Source organism: Gallinula chloropus (genome assembly GCF_964237585.1).
Source record: "Gallinula chloropus genome assembly, chromosome: 7".
Classification (NCBI taxonomy): domain Eukaryota; kingdom Metazoa; phylum Chordata; class Aves; order Gruiformes; family Rallidae; genus Gallinula; species Gallinula chloropus.
The window spans coordinates 2012965-2032130 of record NC_140092.1 but is presented as its reverse complement, the minus strand read 5'-3'; the positions used below and the strand labels follow the sequence as shown (position 1 = coordinate 2032130).

The 19166-nt window shown below is 39.3% G+C and overlaps 1 protein-coding gene across 1 annotated transcript in view; it reads left to right on the top strand.

Annotated features, from left to right (window-relative positions):
• The window catches only part of SORCS2 (sortilin related VPS10 domain containing receptor 2), a gene marked incomplete at both ends in the record, with an annotated part of 500666 nt that overhangs the window by 404512 nt on the left and 76988 nt on the right, over positions 1–19166 (top strand). The window contains 4 exons of the mRNA XM_084266658.1: positions 664–828; positions 5394–5467; positions 14227–14291; positions 16355–16473. Coding sequence (XP_084122784.1) covers positions 664–828; positions 5394–5467; positions 14227–14291; positions 16355–16473 — 423 coding nt within the window. The remainder of the gene's footprint in view (positions 1–663; positions 829–5393; positions 5468–14226; positions 14292–16354; positions 16474–19166) is intronic.

Genomic DNA, 19166 nt, shown 5'->3' with positions numbered 1-19166 from the left:
TTTGTTTCTGAAAGCCTGGTATAAAATTCACACAAGCAGACAGCTCAAGCTGCTGCTACATTTGAGTCAAAGTGTTATCTGGACCTGAGAAGGAAATGCTGATAACTCATGGGCATATTTTTCCACATCAAAGTGAATTGCTGCTTTATCCAAAATGTGTCAGCAGGAGGAGAATGGTGAAGCAATGGAGAGATGTTATAAGCTAGGACGTTCTCCTGGGTCATTCTTTTAATATAGCTATAACAATGATTATTTTTACATGTATCATTTATAAAGGCACCCCCACTGAATGATGTATTTATATGGACATGAGTAGCATTCTTTTTTCTTTTTTTTTGGTTAGTCTGAACATTTTCTCATGTGGCTTCATGAGCCATGAGGACCAAAATCCAAGGCAGTCATTGTGAGCAGAAGTGAGGAGTGTGATCAGCTCGGTATGATTTGCAAAAGAAGTGATAGAATTTAACATTCACAGATTTGGTCAGGGGAGATTAATTGGATCTTCCAGTCGTTATCTCTTAAGTGGGTTTGAGTTTCTTTTCCACAAACTTTTATAGGTTAAGATACATAAAGAATCTGACATTTACACCTAAGTATATAGCTATGTTGTCTGTTATAGAGCAAACAGTATTCTGAATATACGTTGTTGATTTTACCTTTCAGATAATTCTTGTAAGTTCTTCCCATAATGACCGTGATCAAAGCCTTTTCATAAGCACGGATGAAGGAGCCACTTTCCAGAAACAGCCCATTACTTTCTTTGTGGAAACTCTCCTTTTTCACCCAAAAGAAGAAGATAAAGTACTTGCTTACACAAAGGAAGGCAAGGTAAGGCTTGCAGAGATTGCATTTTATTTAAATTTAGGAATTATTTTGTTAAGAAGGACATATAAAGCAGTTCTCCTGTGCTGATTACTGTTGAGTTTTTGTAAAATACCAGTTTTACAGAAGAGGATCCGTGTTTGTTACTTCAGAGGCTTATTTAAATAGTTAATGTATTAATGTCAAAATTACTGTTTTTACAGTAATTTCAATCCTGGCATTTTCAGTTGATACAGATATTGGTAATATTTATTCTCCTGTATAATATAGTTAAATATTGCACCTGAAATGTGCTCCTCCTTTGAAAGTGACCATAAGCAATTGTTCTGTGATTTATAACGTAGTAGAAGGTTAATGAAGCTGAAATAGTGCCTCCAAAGGCCATTCATGGAATGTAAAGTACAGGAATATAAAATAAACAGCACAGTCGTGCAGCAGAAAAGGATTTTGGGAATCAGTGACTCTGTACAAATATAGAATACTTCTCTCTCTCATGATGTGTTTATACCACTTTCAGATTCAGGACTTTTACCATGTGGTTTGTAAATTTTTTACCATCTTCCAGATTTCTCCTGGTTAATTTATAAAGTCATTTCTCTGGATGGGTTAGGCTGAACACAACTGAGTGAGTGCACGGTCTCTCAGTGTGTAGTTTCATCTCTTTTTCACAGTGCCTAGACCACAGCTGTAAGGTCACGGTGATTCTGGCCCTAGTAGTGGTGTTGACTCACCTCTACCATTACTCATGTTATAAACTGAAATTAGATAAACTCTAGTCTATTTTAATCTCTGTCAGGCTTTACAGAAGGTTTGTATTTAGGTGGTGAGAGCAGTCAGTGCAAGTTTTTCATGCTGCAGCTACATATTGCACTGATTTTACTGGTGTGTTATCAAGTCATCATCCTTTGGGATATTTCCTGGGATATATAAGCTAATAGGTGATCCCCAAACAATTCATATTTACAGGCATTTGCAAATAAGGAAAGATCTAGAATGAAAAATGTAGCAAACCAAACTCAGTCACAAATTACATGACAAATTTTACTTGGCAGCTTCAATTTGAAATCCCAGCACAATTACAAATGGTGTGTAAACAAAGTACTTAAGGGAAGCCTGAAGTTATGAAAAACTTATACTTTTATTTCTGATGATAGATACAATTCCTGAATTGTGTATAGTTAGAAGATCAAATGTCTTGAGAAACTAAATGTCAGAATCTTTAAGTGTAGGAGTCCAAAGAAGTGTATGGAAGGTATTGACCAGCCACTTCTTGGGTAGGTAGGAATATTTGCCAGAAAAAAGAGGGAAAGGAGCACCAGGTGAAGCATTCTTTGTGTCTTTATGAATTATGCATGATAGGGAGGATTTTAGGCAATTTATACTTGGATCATCTTCCAGAGTGATACTGTTGTTTGCCACATTTAAGATGTGACCAGAAAAAAACCCCCACCAAAATACTGATTAAAGAACAGCTCTGCATTGGTAGCAGGAAGGGTTGGGCAATCTGACAGACCTTTCAATGTGACAGGCTTTCAGTATGACACCATAAAGACTTACTAGACAAGTTCTCTGTCTTTACCTGTGATACACAGGAATCAAAGAGGCCTTTGACTATAACTGCTTAAGTTTTCTGTAAGATCTGATATACTTGGCCCGACAGGGAGAGGAAGAAGTAAAGTTGGTAAAGGAGGAGCTGAATATTAAAATTGCTGTTTAACATAAAAAGAGATCCCTGTACTAAAATCAGTGGTCTTGAGAGGTAGTGTTGATCTGACTTTGGCCTAAGGAGATGGTATATTCTAGGGTTTTGAATTGGGTAACTTTACCTTCCCTGAAAGAAGGTAGTAACAGTCTAACACTCAGGAGAAGCCGTTGCCTTCTGTTACTCCAACGATTTCTTGCAAACGTGCTTTTGAGAATACAAGGGATACAGGATCCCATCCTTCATAAATAGCAATCAGGTCTCTCTGTCTCCTGGAGCATCACGGCTCACAACTTCTCATTAGATTTAGGGCTTATTTTAGATGGCAGGATATGCCTTGTTCTTTCATTCAGAACCCTAGATTTTGTTTAAATAAAGCTCTAGCCTCTAGCTGACACTATAAATGAATGCAAATCCAACCAATGTGGTTGGATTAATCCATTTACTGCCTCAAACCTATATATACTCTGTTTTTCTGGATTCCTCAGTTACAATGAATAACAATCAAGCTATTCACTGAGTCTATATCAATGCTCCCAGATTTTGTTAAACTTGACAGGGTTGCAGTAGATTTTAACTGTTCCTTTGGAAGCTGAAAGGATGAAAAAATGGCAAAACTGAAAAAAAAAATATTGTTTTTTTAAATGATGCCACATGTTTGTTACATGGGTGGTGATAAGCAGAATTATATGATCTGTTGAATGTGTTTACTGAAGGAAGAGATTTTAATTGTTCAGTAATATGAATGTTTTCACCTCATAACTGATGTCATTTGGTAGTTTCATCATGTGTACCTGTTAAAAATCAGCACATATGGGTCATTTTTTAATTAAAGGAAGTTGAATGTGTGTATAAATTAGTTACACTTTATTTCAAATACTGCATCAGTTAAACATTCCTCTTAGTGTGTATAATGTCTTATTAGTCCTGCTTCACTCTCCCTTACAGTAAGAGTCCCAGGGCTTCCCCTGCTCTAACCTGAACTGTTCGTTCATTAGCTTCAGTCTTAAATGGGTGTGAGGGAAGGTCATTTGGGTTTGCAGGAGGGATGTGTGTGTGTGCATTTGGTTTGGTATTTTTGGCCCCTACTGCCTCTCGTTTTCTTCTGCAGTTCATCCATGACAAAATTATAGCACTTTGGTCACAGGCCAGTGTTTTCCCTTATCCTAAATTGCTCTTTTCCCTCTTGCCAGGCATTTCTGAATTCCTGGTTTTCTTTGCATCCTGGGCACCACGCTTATAGCCATCTGTTGAGCAGGGTCCACCCTTTTAGGAAGATGGTCAAACCAATGTCTACCTTTTCTGTAATGCACGTGGTGACCAATGTTTGAAGAAGTAAGAACATGAGGTTCTTCATTCTGAACCATCTAGCCCAGTCAAAGCCACATTCCTCCCTCCCAGGAGGCTGCTCTAAGCTATATGTTATAAAATAACTGGCTGCAGCAAACCTTAACCCACATAATAAAACTAAGATCAGAAAGTTAGCAGGCAAATCAGGAGCCCTGCCAGTAGCACGTTTGGCTCTGAGGACAAAGACGTTTTGGTCCTGCAGCATTTCTGCCTAGCAGTGGCTGGATGGATGCAAAGTAAGCAGTCTGAGTCCTGGCTGCAGTTACCTGCACTGTGGTCTACTTGATTCAACTGAGCATGCAGTGGAGCAAAGCCCAGTCACTGGGAAGTGCAGAGTAACTGGGAAATACTGTTTGATCTCTTATTCCAATGTTGGTAAGTTTACCCATAGAGTTTATGCTGAGATAAGTTATCTCAGCCTTTATCTTCACATATGAGGATTGCTGGTTCTCTGTAGTAAAACACAACACACAATCATGGGTGGGATTAGTTTTTAAATTTGTCATTGAACCTGTCATTCCAAAGGAAACACAGTTCTTACTGACCCTCATAAGACACTTTCCCCCCAGAACAATCAGCAGTGGAACTGGTGACTTATTTCCCCAGCGGAGAACAGCAGTTTCACTTGCCTTCTTTACCCTATTAGTAATATTAACAGAAACCCCATCACATGTAAATTGGATCAAGAAAGATGCATGCAGATGGCAGGGGGCTTTAAATCTGTCTTTTTACAAGTCTGATAGATATTCCTATTTTAACTAGAGGAAACACTATGAGGGCAAATGCTGAAGGAGGGAGATTTTTTAATAAGTGTTTTATATCCCACTTTATTCTGAGGAAAACAACTTTCATTTGCACTCTTGATACCCATCCATATCATTTACCTTATTTTACTGGGGTGAACTGCTTAGAGGGGAAGGTGGAGATGGAATCCTCCTCCTCCAGGCCCTCTTCTGCCTCTCTGCTGAGTGACTGATTCTCACAGATATTCATTGTGAAGTTCTTATGTGCATGTCTTCTCATCAGATCTCTTGAGCATTTCTCTAATATATTCTGGCAGTATTTTAGCAGAATTTTAAATCCAGTGTCTTTCTGGCTTAAGTGTATTTGATGAAATTAAGGCTTGATCCCTAAAGGGAATACTTGTGCTTGTTTGCCCTATGAATGGGAAGAAGGAGAAGCAAAGTGACCCTTTGCCATACCTCTTGTGTAACCATGCTGAGGTAAAAAAAGATTCTGACCCCAAACTGTGTTTATTTTCATGGTAAGCAAGAAAACATTGTCACTGAGTGTTGTTCATTATAGATTATATTTTAAAAGCTTTTCTCTGTGAAGGGTTATTACTCTGAAAATCATTATAGAGTGTTTCTGGTCATGTGTTTTGTGTGTGGGTTGGTTGAGGGTTTTTTTATTGGTGTGCAATCTGTCATTTTAATAGTGCCATAGGACCTGTCTTTGGAGATGTATACAATATTAACAGTTTCCCATAATCTAATTTATTATTTTCTTTCTTTTGTAGGTTTATGTATCCATTGACTTAGGGAAAAAATGGGTCCTTCTGCAGGAGCGAGTTTCAAAAGATCATATTTTTTGGTAAGGAGTCTCTTACTTCCCAAATAAATGAAGAGCAAAAGTGTTTCGTTCTGATCAAGAAAGATGCTTCCAGAAGCCCTGATGGGGGGAGAGCACAAGCCTTGGCATCTTTTGCAGATTGAATATGTCAGTGTTGCTGTGTCTATTACTGCAGATTCATACTCATGCCAGTGATCACAGAGCGTGTCAGCACATATAAAGGTTATGGGTCTGGATCTATGGAGCCCAAGATTTAAAGAGAGCTGTAATGTCCAATGAAATCAGTCTTCGTTTTACTGGGGAAATTGATTTTAAGAAAGGAGAGCTGTCTTTTTGCAGAGAAAAAAAATCTATAACATTTTTTTAAGAGAGGTTGAATCAGACCTATTAACTGGAGTCATATATCAGCTTACACTATCCAGGGAAACTGGTGAAAAATATGACTTTATTGAGTACACATATATCACATGATTGCATTTTCTGCCCAGGTATCTTGCAGTCTCTCAAAATGTTTAAGGAGTGATTTAAATGGTTTGACACAATGTTTGGTGAATAAGTTAATGCCCTTTTTTTTTTATACTAATGAAATTAATTGAAAAGCATTTAATTTCTTTTACACCAAAATGAACCTTGCAATAGTGTTTTTGTTTTATATTTTTAAATGGTCAATTTGCACACTCAACATCTATCTGATTTCTATTGAAAAAGCTGAAGGATTCCCCCATCACATTTTAATTCAGCATGTATGTGTCTACAGAGACATACCTGGCGTTCAGCATCGTTGTGTGGTTTGCTCGTGGTGTTGCCAGTAATGAAATGGAGTTACCTCTTCTTGGTTGCAAGATCTGCAATGTTTTTGGTCCTGCCTGGTTCTTCAGGGAGTTGCTTTTCTCTTCAGTTGAAAGATGCTCATCCTGGCCATACTCAGGGAAAAAACCCAACAAACCAACCAAACCCCCAACCTGCTTAAACAGCTGGTGCAGAGGTTACAAAGTGTGCAGAGCTGTTAGGGTACTGACAGATACTTCAAAAAACCCAGATACCCCAAAATACCCCAAACCCCTCCCTTGGCAAGTCCTGAGGTGTGCTGGCAGGTGTGCTGCTGCTGAAGCTGGGTAGAGGGCAAGGACACGTGGAGAGGACAGGCCTGTCCTGCTGCCCTGTTGGTGTAATTAGGATCAAGGAGCTTTTTTCACACTTCCAAGTGTCTCCTTTTCAATCTGCAACATACTTACTGTCCATACTTCCAGAAAACCAGCCTGAGGTTGGTTTGTCCTAACAACTAACTGATTTATTACACTTTGGTTCAACCTTTTCTGCTGAAATACTTGAGTCAGCCTGACACTTCCCCTGCCAAATAGCAAAATAGAGCCTTATTGAAGGACTTATTACTACACAGCAGCTGGAGTTTCATAGGCAGTACGTATTACAGGTCTCTTCACTAACCATGTGAAAGTGTATAATCATTTAGAACTAACAAAGTGGGTCAGAAATGTCATGTCTGCCTTACAACTGATTCTTCCTTAGCAAGATTACACAGGATGTAAATCAGGAGGGCATGTGGCAGTCTAATTTTTTTTCAAATGTATTAGGTCTGAAAACAATCAAAGTCACTAAGAATTAAGAGAGAACAGTGGAAGCCTCTCTTGCAGACTTGTTTAAAGATGTTTTCTTTATCTGAGTCTAGGTGTATTTAGCATAGCACTGAAATATGTGTCAGTTCTGCTCAGACTCAAATGATCTGTCAGTGATTTTTGTAGGTAAGAATTAAAGCCCACAAACGCTTGTTTAATATTAAGGCTGTATTTTGCTGTGTTTCACAATCCTTATGTTTCCTTATATCATTCAGACACAAGAGAACAGTGTCCTGAAGCTTCAATAGGAGTAAGTCTCACGTAGTACTTCAAAGTCACAGTTGTTCATAAATGTCACAGTGCTCTCAGATAAGAAGAATAAATTCTACAAGTCTGTACATTTATGACCACTAGAAATATTTTCTAGGTTTTTGTAGATGGACTGTTCTGATTTCTCTCAATCAGCTCCCTCAGCCTCTCCATAGAGGAGGAGCACAACACTGAGCAGCTCTTCAGCAAATATTTCTTCTTGACTTCAGTCAGGCTTTGCCACTGAAGTTGACAATAAAGCCCAAGATTTTTACTTCAGTCTGGTAACAACAAATATTATCAGTCATAATATTTTCATGTACTTTGTAAAAACAGATTCTTTTCTGTGCCTCCAGCAGCAGCCAGACCTTCCTGCATTTCCTGGAGAAGCCTTTTTACCCCATGAAAATCTAAATGCAGTTAATTTAGTGGAATGTCTTATGTACTTATAGCAAGGGAAGGTCAGTAGGGACTAAGTATTTTAAACTATTTATGTTGAGATCTAATGCTGCAGATTTTAAGCAATATATTAAAAGAATCTTCAAGGCTTTATTTGCTTTTCAAGTGTTCTGAACTATCCCTTAAGTATCTTTAGAGATTCAGCGTGTGGACTTGGATTTTTACGATAGTGGCACAAATGGGAAGGTGATTGGTGTTGGTGAAAAGTATATACACACTATCTCTGTTTTGGGAGCGTAGAATATTTACTTCCCATCTGTGATAGAGCATGGCATTGCCTTACCCCCCTCCCAGCCGTTTTCCCCAAGCCTGACAGTGTTTAAGAGGCTTTGGGACAATGTGCTGTAACTGTTACTCAGCCCTGAAGTGGTCGGGCAGTTGGACTAGATGATTGTTGCAGGTCCCTTTCAAGTGAAACTATTTTAGTCTAATCTGTTCTAAAGCAAAGAGCTGTAAGGCTGCAGATAGATGTGAAGATGATTGCAGAACATGTGTACTCTAGAAATGTATTTTTCTCTGATTGCTTTCCAATACAAGTGGAAATGAAAAAAATCAAACTATAGAAAAGAAATGCTGTTCAGAAAATATGGAGATACTTAAAATATGTGCTCCAACATTGTTCATTAAAAAGGGGAATTTTTTTGATACCTTTTAACGTAGAATCATAAAATATGGATTTGAAATTAAATTAATGAAATGAAATATGAAGTCACTAATTCAAAACAAAAGCAAATCAATGTGTATCAACATTTAGAAAAGAAATCTTTTATTTCTGTGTAAATACTAGCTAGGATTTTTTTTTTTTGTTACATGAAAAGTTTTAATTTGGAGCAAATTCTTGGGCTTTAAAATTAAGAAACTTTGATTACTGTAACGAGTTTTACAGCTGCATATAAACTGCAACTGACCATGCAGCAGTGCCCCAGTGTGCTATCTGTTTAAAGGATGTACCTAACCTTTATAAGTAATTTTTCCAGTTGTTGGGGTATTTGTAGGAAAGACTGCAGAGAATTTGTTTTAGAAATAGAATCATATGACCTACCCCAGACAAATATGAAACACCCACACATCACATGGTTTGCAATTGGTTTTGTATATCAAGCCCATTCAAAAAATTCCAACCCATGCCATTCTGTGATTCTGTGTGGTAATCCTTGAGAATAAGAAAGAGTAGAGCAGTCTGGGATTCCTCTGGCACTCCAGCTATTCTTCTCGGTCCCCAAGGTTTATTCACCAGTTAAGTTCCTTTTGATTTCTCAAAACAGAGCTTAGTAATACAGAAGCGAAGAATTGATTGTGAATCAGCTGTCTACACCAGCACAAATATACCCCAGGCAGTATGTCATGAATCTGTAATTACCAGTGAATTAGGCCCAGCACATTTCCTTTATGACTCTGTCTGGAGCCTTAGAAGTGCTTTATCCTCAACTCACTAGGATATGTGAGTCCTGTGCCATGGATATCTGTTACTCCTATTTTTAGTAATAGATTATCCATTTTCATAAAAGATGAGGACATAAAAACAAAACAAAATTAAGAAAAAAAAGAGGTTTATTTGTGTAGAGTGGTTGTACTCAGGGGACTGAAGTCCTGTCTCATCATTAAGGACCATAGGAATAATCAATCACAGCCATACGTATTACTGTCAAGTGTAGTGGGGTCTTGGTTATTCAAGTGTCAGGTGAAAGAGGGGAGCTCAGTGATGTTATGCCCTGAAGGAGAGAGAAATGCAATGAGGATTTCAGTGAGCCTTTAACATTGAATTTTGTGTGAGAAGGCTCTTGTGTGGGAAGCCAAGTGTCTGGGTGGGCAGTCATTCTTACATTTGACTCAATCACTTGGGATGGTATCTGTCTCTGTTTCTGTTTGTGTGGTGATGTGTGTGGCTGTGTTGGGTTTACATGGCAAGGTTCTGTGAAGGAGGCTGGGAGCTGCCCCCATGGTGGACAGAGCCAGTTTCCAGCTGGCTCTAAGACAGACCCACTGCTGGTCAAAGCTGAGACCAGAAACCCCTTAATTCACTGGCAAGCCCTTTTCTATCCAAGTAAAACAAATAAACAAAGAAATGTCCCCAGATTGCTGAGTTGTGAACAGCTTCATTGCAAATTACTGTAAGAAGTGGGGGAATTCTAACCAAACCAGAACCACTCAGAAATTGAGGAAAATAGCTTCTGAGAAAGTACTTGTGTGTGTGTGTTTAATTGATCCAGAAATGTCAAAAAAGGAAGAAGCTGATGGATTATCAGGGTTCATTGCATCAGTGTTATATAAAACAAAAGCCAGCTAAGGAACAGTAAACTGTGCTTTTGAATGGATGTGTGGACACAGTCCTCCCACTGGTAGCATGCACTTTTGGTGTGGTAGTAGTAAGTTTGTAAATGAAAATGCAAAGCCAAAAAACAATAGTAATTGAGCCTTCTGTTTCAAGGGATTATTTGCTGTATGTGGTCCTGTGGGTGCATCATTTGCCTGTCGTTTTAATGAAGCTACATCACAGAGGCAGAGGGACCCAGACTCTGTTTAGTCTGCATAGTGTCATGTGACTTTTCCTTAGATTCATGATTTAAGCATGAGTGAAATACCAGTATTGCCTTTTGAAGTACTGTGTGCAGAGGAGTCCCCTGAAATGAGGAGATTAGTTTATTCTTCAGGGATATATATCTTCAAGTTCTCTGCATTACTTATACTCTGTTCTGAAGATTTTTCTCAGTAGCCATAATAGATGGGGTCTTTTTTTTTTCAATAAAAGAAGAAAGGACTACTCCTAAGTGTCTGTAAAGCTTGGTAAAGAGACTACAGAGTTATTAAACCCTGCTCTATAGCTGACATGCAGAGGTAGACGTCGAGGGTGTCGTGTCTTCAGGAAGTGTCTCTGCTGTTAGAGCTCATCTTTACAATTAGAGTAATGAAAAGCAAAATTTTTAAAATGTTCTTCTTACTTAATTTGTGCCTTTCAGAACGGATTAACTCTGCACTTTATGGTGCATCTCACCTATTAGACTTGTCTAAAGTTAGAGGTCTACAGGGATATCTTAATGATTCATTCTTTTGGCAGCCTCTTGGCTTAACATCTTTGTTGAGTCACCTTTAAATGAGACAATTCCCAGTGCTGGGATCTGGTCATTTCAGTGGGATGGCTGAGGCAGTGAAGGAGAGGCAAGACTGGGGACACAGAATGGGATGAAAATCTTGTACAGCAGTGAGAAAAAATACTTGTCAGACTGCAGCATACAGCTGTTGTCCTAAACCCTCTTTATAATGGACACTGTGGGAGGTGATCCAGCTGGTGTAGGAATAGAGGATTTACCTTTTGGAACTAGCTGTTCTCCTGGTTAACAAAGGGTACTTTTAAAAGGAGTGATGAGGGAAATGTCTGAATTTCAGGGGGGGAAAGAGGTATTACTTCTTCCTGGCTGGGTTAAAAAACCCAAAACCTTTCTTGTGATTTATTCATATCTACTCAAACAAAAGTCTAAAGAAGAAAAGCAGTCTGGGTTGGAAACTGTAGTTTTCTGTGTCCATGCATTGTTCATTAAAACAGATCAGTTACAACCCCTTCCACTACGAGATTACAGTGGAAATGAAATTAGAGGCTATTTGTGTCAGCTGCCACTGTTAGGAGCACAGTGGATGTGAAATCATTGTCACTTCTGAGCTGTTGAAAGAAATAGAAGGCAAAGGTATTGACAGACCTCAAACTTGTGCTTACAAAATTGTATGTGATAAATTATAGATGCAAGAGGTTGTTTATTAAGTACCCAAAACCTGTTTGTATTATTGATGCTGATCAGCATGTCAGTCTAAGCCTCAAAAACTTTCAACTGTAAACCTTCTGATAGTTTGCAATTCATCTGCATGTTGTCCAGCACAAAAAGTGAAATATTCAGCAGACATAATTTTCTTCCTTCAAAAAGCTGACTGCAGAGTTGACAGCAGGTTTGATTTAGTGTTGTGAATATTAAGAAAAGTAGATGCAGCACACACAGGAAAAAATGTTCACAGATCCCATCCCTGTTCATGTTACTCCAATCAGACCTCAGTAAATATGATATCTTCTCTGATTTAGAATTGTAGAATTATTTAGGTTGGAAAAGGCATTTTAAGATGATCCACTCCAACCATTAACCATTTACTGTGTTCACCACTAAACCATGTCCCTCAGCATCACACCTCTACTTGCAGGAAAGATGACTCAACCACTTACTCAGGGCAACCTGTTTGAATGATCAGCAACCCTTTCAGGAAGAATTTTGTCCTAATATCCAATCTAAACCTCCCCTGGTGCAACTTGAGACTATTTCCTTTTGTCCTATCACTTACTACTTGGGAAAAGAGACTAACACTCGCTTTGCTGTGACCTCCTTTCAGGTAGTTGTAGAGACTGAGAAGATCTTTCCTGGGCCTCCTTTTCTCCAGGTTAAAGAATCCTAGTGCCCTCAGCCTCTCCTTAATAAACTTGCTCTCTACATCCTTCAACAGCTTGGTTGCTCTTTGGACTTGCTCCAGCACCTCAGTGTCTGTCTTGTAGTGAGTGATCCAAAACTGAATGGAGTACTCGAGGTGTAGCCTCACTAGGGCCAAGTACAGGGGGATGGACAATCCTTTCCCTAGGCCTGCTGGCCACACTACTTTTGATACAAGCCAGGATGCTGTTGGCTACTGGGCACACTGTTGGCTCATGTTCAGCTGGCTGTTGATCAACAGGTCCTTTTCTGCCAGGCAGCCTTCCAGCCACTCTTCCCCAAGCTTTGTTGAACCTCATACAGTTGGCCTCCGCCTATCGTTCCAGATCCCTCTGTAGAGCCTTCCTACCCTTGAGCAGATCACCTGCAAACTTACTCAGGGTGCACTCTGTCCCCTCGTCCAGATCATTGATAAAGATATTAAAGACAACCAGCCTCAGTACTGAGCCCACTTGTGACTCCATTCACTGAGTTGCTTGGGCTCAGCCATCCAACCAGGTTTTACCAAGCAAAGAGTACACCCGTTCAAGCTCTGACTAGCCAGTTTCACCAGGAGAAAGATATCATGTGTTCCCTCCAAAATACTTTCTTTTTCTGAGACCAATTTCTTAGGAAATGCAAAATCTTTCCATGCATTTACTAAAAAATTCCCACTAGAACTTTCCTTCACATCTCATGGTTCGTCGGGAGCTCATCCCTCCTCTTTCCTTCATTGGATTGATCATTCATCTTATTAGAGAAAAACAGCATATGTGATTATTTCTGGTTGTTATGCAGCAGTGGAAATCTTCCAGTCTCTTCCCCCTGGCCTGCATTCCCAAGGAGCCACCAATTACCGAGTCTGAGTTTTAACTGCTCCTCATAAATCAATGTTATTAAAATCATTAAACACTGATGTAATTTCAATCCAAAGTATAGCTTTATTGCGTTTGATTATTAATAATTGTACCAAAATGCTAATTTTCTCTTAAGTATTTTAATGGGATTTTTTTAATATGTGCATCCAGCTGCACTTTATCACTCGGTGTTTCTTCTTTGCGTGTCTTCAGGTCACATCTGCTGACTCAGTGGACTCTCACCCTCCTAGTGAAAAGCCTTGTGTAGATAGAGGGGTGTAAGTGTGGCAGTGGAGCTGGATTCTGCTTCACTTGGTGACAGCCCAACTGCTAGCCCAAAGCTTTCTCTGCAGAATCCACCTGGCTAATGACAACAGAAAGGACAGAAAAAAGCACAGCTCGGGCCACGTCCTCCCAGGTTGGGATGGACACCCTGAGGGCAGAAACCTCATCTTTTGCCTGAGTATATTTGACATGGGAGATATTAAGAGAAAATCAGCCTGTATTCCTGTTACACCTTTTCAAAGTTAAACTCTACACCTTGATCAGTTCTGGCTGAATTTCCTTCTCAGGATGTTCCTCTCAAAATTACTCTCTACTTTCTTCCATTGTCAAAACAGAATCTACTTTTCTCTGGAATATATTAACTAAAGATTTACCAATTTGTTATGGAAGCCATGTGTCAAGTTTAAGATATTTCTAAGAATGGTATCTCAAGTCTATTTTAGCTCTAAATCTGCCTTGTGGCCTCAAATGTCAAATGTAATTGTAGAAAGACACCCTAGCGCTTGCCAGTGCATGCGAGTGTGTGCATATCTCTGTGTGTGTATATATATCAACTTATGGTAATGAAGTTTTGTTTCCAATTCCATATTTATTTCTGTTCTTTTCTCCAATTGATCCTATTTGCATATTTTAGTAAAAGAGATTCTAAAGGAATTTAAAAAAACCATAACGTCAAGTACAGAAAAAATAGTTTCCATTTAGATCTTCGTAATAGGACATTATAAATGGGGTTTATTTTAATTTCCTAGATACAATGTTAAAGCTGGTTAGTATGAAATCCTCTCTTTTCTTCCATCCACATAATTATTATTCTGTAGCTGGCTCTGCATAACTCGATTATATTGTGTTCTCAGGGCTGTTGCTGGAGTTGACGGAGATCCTGATTTAGTTCATATGGAAATCCAGGACCCCAGTGGAGGTATGCAAATGAAAATGCTATCAATTGGTGCCCCAATGTATAATCATTTCTCTTTTAGGGACTACTTTTTGGATTGTTTCTAAAACTAGTCAGAAGAGAATTTGTGCAAGTCAGATCCTTTCTGTTTATCTGTAGTCAGCAAAGCTGTCCTGTTGTATAAAAATATCGTATAATTTAAAATTTACTTGTTTTCCACTCTAAGATGAATTGACATCAAGATGTTATGCTCCATTGAAAATGTCCATTAATAGTGCAATTTATTCTGGCAGTTAAACATTGAACATTTTTTCCTGATTTGCAAATGAAACTGGCAATGCAGTGTTAGTGCTGGGTGCCTGTTACTGTGAATTGTTGGCTATGTCAGTCCTACTGCACTAACCACCATCTCCCAAAATTTCCTCGTGTTCAGATTTCTTAAGGGAAACAAAAAAGCAGATTAACAGTCAGGACCTGCTGCATGTGGAATCACAGTGATTCCAAAAGTTTCTATAGTTTCTCGTTACCAATTTTACTCTTGAAAGATGATTTAATTTCTTGAATCAGGTGATCTGAATTTCTGTGCAGTCTTAAAACTGTTCAGTTTGGCTTTTTCTGACCCTGTGGCTTTTTTTCATTTCAGCCCTATTAAAAAGTTAAAGTTACCATGTTAAAAATCTGACAAAGTTTCTAAGTCATTTAGTAGGGAGATTTCTGAAACTTGCTGACCCCTACATAGCCCCAACAACTGCTCTGTTTACAGACAGTGTAAGAAGATTCTTTAGGAGATGGATAGAAAGAATCATTTTACTTAAACAGAAACTCTCATGAAATATCTCCTGGTTGAGTTTTCAACAATCTGGCTTTGTGCACTTAGTCATTGATATTTGTGTTAGCTGTATGATGAAGAGCTCTAATGCTTGTCATGTGAATTACAAATAGCCACAGGACTTTTCTATGGGCTGTTGCTGTACATGCTCATCTATCCATGTGGTGATGATCTGACATCAGCAGGAGAACTTGGATTGAATCTAGCAGCCTCTTAAACAGATCTGTATTTTAAAACAAGTATTTCTATCTGGTCTATATCTGGTTTTGCCTTTTCTAATTAAAAGCAATAAAGTGTGGAATAAATTTCCTATTACGCTGTAAAAGTAATGAAGAACACAGGTGGGGGTGTGTTATGTGCTCTCCCATACTGCACCTGGAGCATGGGCAGTGATCTGGACACAGGATGTAATATTTTTTCACTGCACTTGGAAAAGGCACTTGGTGCTCAAAAGCTTGTGAGGAAGGGTGAGTTGTACAAGGACTTGAGTGCAGGAGAAGGTCTTTACGCCACAGCTGGCATACAGTGTGATTGTTGGCTGTGGTCTCTCTGATAAGAGCAGATTGCATCAAAGCTGCGGTGATGCTGTTCTAACCACCAGGCAGAGAGGATATTCCTTGCCTACCTACTCTCTCTACGGGTGAGGAAGAGAATGGCCATAGCCTCCACTGATATAAATCAATGCAGGGCTTTTCAGCAAGATATTAGCACTGAATATAGAAGTCCTGCCCCAACAGAGCAGTTCCAATAGTGTGTTAATAGTGTGTATTAACTTTCCTACAGACCTTTGGAAATAACCTTTAAAATTCTGTGTGCTGTCTATTAAACAGAGTCTGATTCTCTTGTCACTCATCACAATTTTATACCAGGGCTGATCTATTGATTTCAGTTATGTTGTGTCAGGCTGCCATTTCTCCAAGTGAATAATTTGGCTCCATGCATAGCTTAAGTGAGAAAAGAGTCTCCTTCTATTATCCCCACCCACAAATGTCTCATTCATCTAACCCCTAATCTTTCTGGACCAGCAAAATTTGGATAATAACAGGCTGCCTTCTGGGAATCATCTGAACTGTAAGCAGTTAATATATTCTCAGTACATTGGAGATTGAAAATCTTCTGTATGAGGGCTTAATATAATAATTTCACAACTAACTCGAGTGGCAAAGTCAATGCTTTCTCTACACAGATAACATTTTATACTGCTTGCTTCTTTTTCCCTTGATAGCCCTGTCATATGCTCCTGTCTCTCTTCCCTCAGGTTATCGCTACATCACTTGCCAGATTCAGAATTGCTCTGATAAGACAATGACAGTCCAGTTTGCCAGCGGCACTGATCGGGATTCCCTGACTGTGCAGGATGACTACATATTTCTTCAGGTACTGCTGCTTTCTGGAAACACAACCCCTTTTCAAATTAAAAAAATAAGGTTTTAAACCGGTATGACAACAGTGTGATTTCAGAACATGGAGAGAGACCTGTTCCAGACTGATCTGTGAATTTTTGCATGGAACAAAATTTTTCCTTTATCAGTCAAAAAAACCCAATGGGCCTTTAATTTGTGCAGCTCCTTACCTGGGTTCTGTTGGTTGATTTTAGATTATTGTTGTCCTAGCTTTTAACATGATGGAAAATTGCAAATAGTTTGTGTGGGTCAAAATGACTTTTTCTAAATACACTTGTGCATTAGATAAAATACAACCCTTCTGTTTTTAATGCTTACAGCATCTTCTGGTTCCTTTCCAGTACCCCCATAGTACACGTTCCTTAAGAATATCATCCACGTAAAACCACAGACAGAGCAGTGTCTCAGCTTCTTCACGTGGATTCTCTTGTGAAGAGGTTTTTCCTGGGAAAGAATTTGTATGGCTGCACATAGGGAGTGAAAGGGTGGAACAACCATAGCTGGGAAGCTTGAAGCAACTTCTAATGGTCCAGATTACATTTGGGTTATTTCATTCCCAGACTATTAGACCTGCATGCAGAAACCAGGGCTGGGGCTCCATCAGCCTTACAGCACCATGTACAGCTCAGGCACGCTTGAAATTCATGTCATTTTATGTGCTTGGGAACGGTTGCAATTTGGATCTATCAGAGCTACAAGCTTCCTAAAGAGATGTTATGTCTTTTATGGCTCAGGTTCTCCTAGGGAAGTTGCTTGTACTTAGTGGTTGGCAAGCATTTTTTCCTTACTTTGATATAATTCGCTTGCTACAGAGTCTTGTTTATTGACTCTTGGAGGAAAGCAGCGTTGTGGAGATGGATAGCTCTCCCCACCGCTGCTGCAGTGTGTGTCAGATGGGCTTCTATGCAGCTTCCCCATTGTGCCTGTTTTTTTCCAAGTGGATCTGTAAATCGATACAGAGACAAAAGATGTGTCCTCCTCTCTTTTTGCCATAGTGGCTTCAAAGGCACGCATGGCTTGGAACATTTAGCACCACAAAGGAACAGGAAAATGGCTTTGGAGAAGTATTTTTAAGTTAAAGTATGCATTTTTCCTCTCAGGTGTAGCGCTCATGGCATCTGTTTTGCCCAAAGTTGACATTATCTGTGACTTCCCTCAGGCACTCTACAATCCATTTCACAGTGTGTAGACGGTGAGAAGTGCTTCTCACCATGTGAACTTCCAGACTGCTGTGCTCAGCAAAACACAGGCTGCTTCCTCTTCAAGGTTCTGTTTTGCTGGCTAACTTGTATAATTGCCTCTCAAGCTGGTGTTACTCTGTCTCATGCCAGGCGTGGGCAGACACGAAGTGGAAGTGCAACCTGGAAACGTGCACATAAAATAATGGGCAGTTGCTACTAGCAAAATGGTGCCATTGGTGATGTAGCTTCTGCAGATTTCAGACGTATCAATGGCAGTAGATGAGCTGTGCATGTATTCCACATAAGGGGAAAATATCGCTGGTTTTTTCCTTTCAGATCTGTCTGCAGTAATTTACAGCATGTGATACACACTTCTCACTGCTGAATTGGTTTGCAGTTAGCCATAGTGATCATACTGGAGAACTGAAGATAACTGTGGGATTCTGTGGTCACATCTGAAGTGCAGCTGCCCCTGAGGTGTGATGCGGGACACTACTTAGCTGTCCCAGTGAAGCCACATGGCAGCTGCATTTCTGAGAAGCAGTATGCTTTTGAAACCACATGGAAATGTGCTATAAAAGTTAGAAACAGACCTAGGGACTCCTTAATATAACAGCAAAAGGATGTACCATGTCAGAAAGAAGATGTGACCGAATCATCTGTGCAAAAAAAGAGGATGGTCTTATTGCCCCTGGCAGTGCTCACATCCCCTCAGCTGTGCAGCTGTGAATCGGAGCCTCGCAGGTATCCACTGCTAATCCTGGCCCAAATCTCAGACTTAAAGGGGTAAGGATTAAGGTTTCATCACTGGTTTTAAGTACAGACCAGCCTTTAATGTCAGTGAGGCTTGACATGGCTAGCTGCTTCAGCTCCGATTCTCCGTTGCCTTGCATCATCTACAATCATTTAAAATGAGTGACATCAATTAAATCCATAATGAGCACTAAGGCTGTGAAAAGATGGATAAGGCTGCTTTTTAGCACTAATTAAATAAATGGTGAGAGGTTTTTTGTTTAATCCATCATTTAACAAATTACATCCTTAAAGGGCATCACATTCTTCCTACCACAAATAAGGAAATTGGTTTAAAGAAAGAAAGAAAACTATTATAATGTTAAGTAGTTTGATATTGTTAAACTATTCAGGCAGGTGGACCTGCTGTCATGCATCAACTCCACTTTTACTAAGCCAAGTTTAAATGCTTTAGGACAGTCTGTTTTCCAAATCAAGTTCCCACTTCAAACACAAGAGTTGAGGAGAAAAATAGTAAGATTAGATTAGGATTTTAAAAGGGAATGGATTTTCTAAATCAAAGAATGAAGTTGAGTCTATTTATGCTTCTGTTCCACAGTCTGATTTGTCAACCAGAGAAAAATTTGGCACTGCTTCCATTTCCTTTTTTGAGTTGTTCATTCCTGCAAAGCAGCCACCCTTTATAAACCTGGTGAATATGACTGAGAAGCCATTACCTAGCTGATCTCCTGGG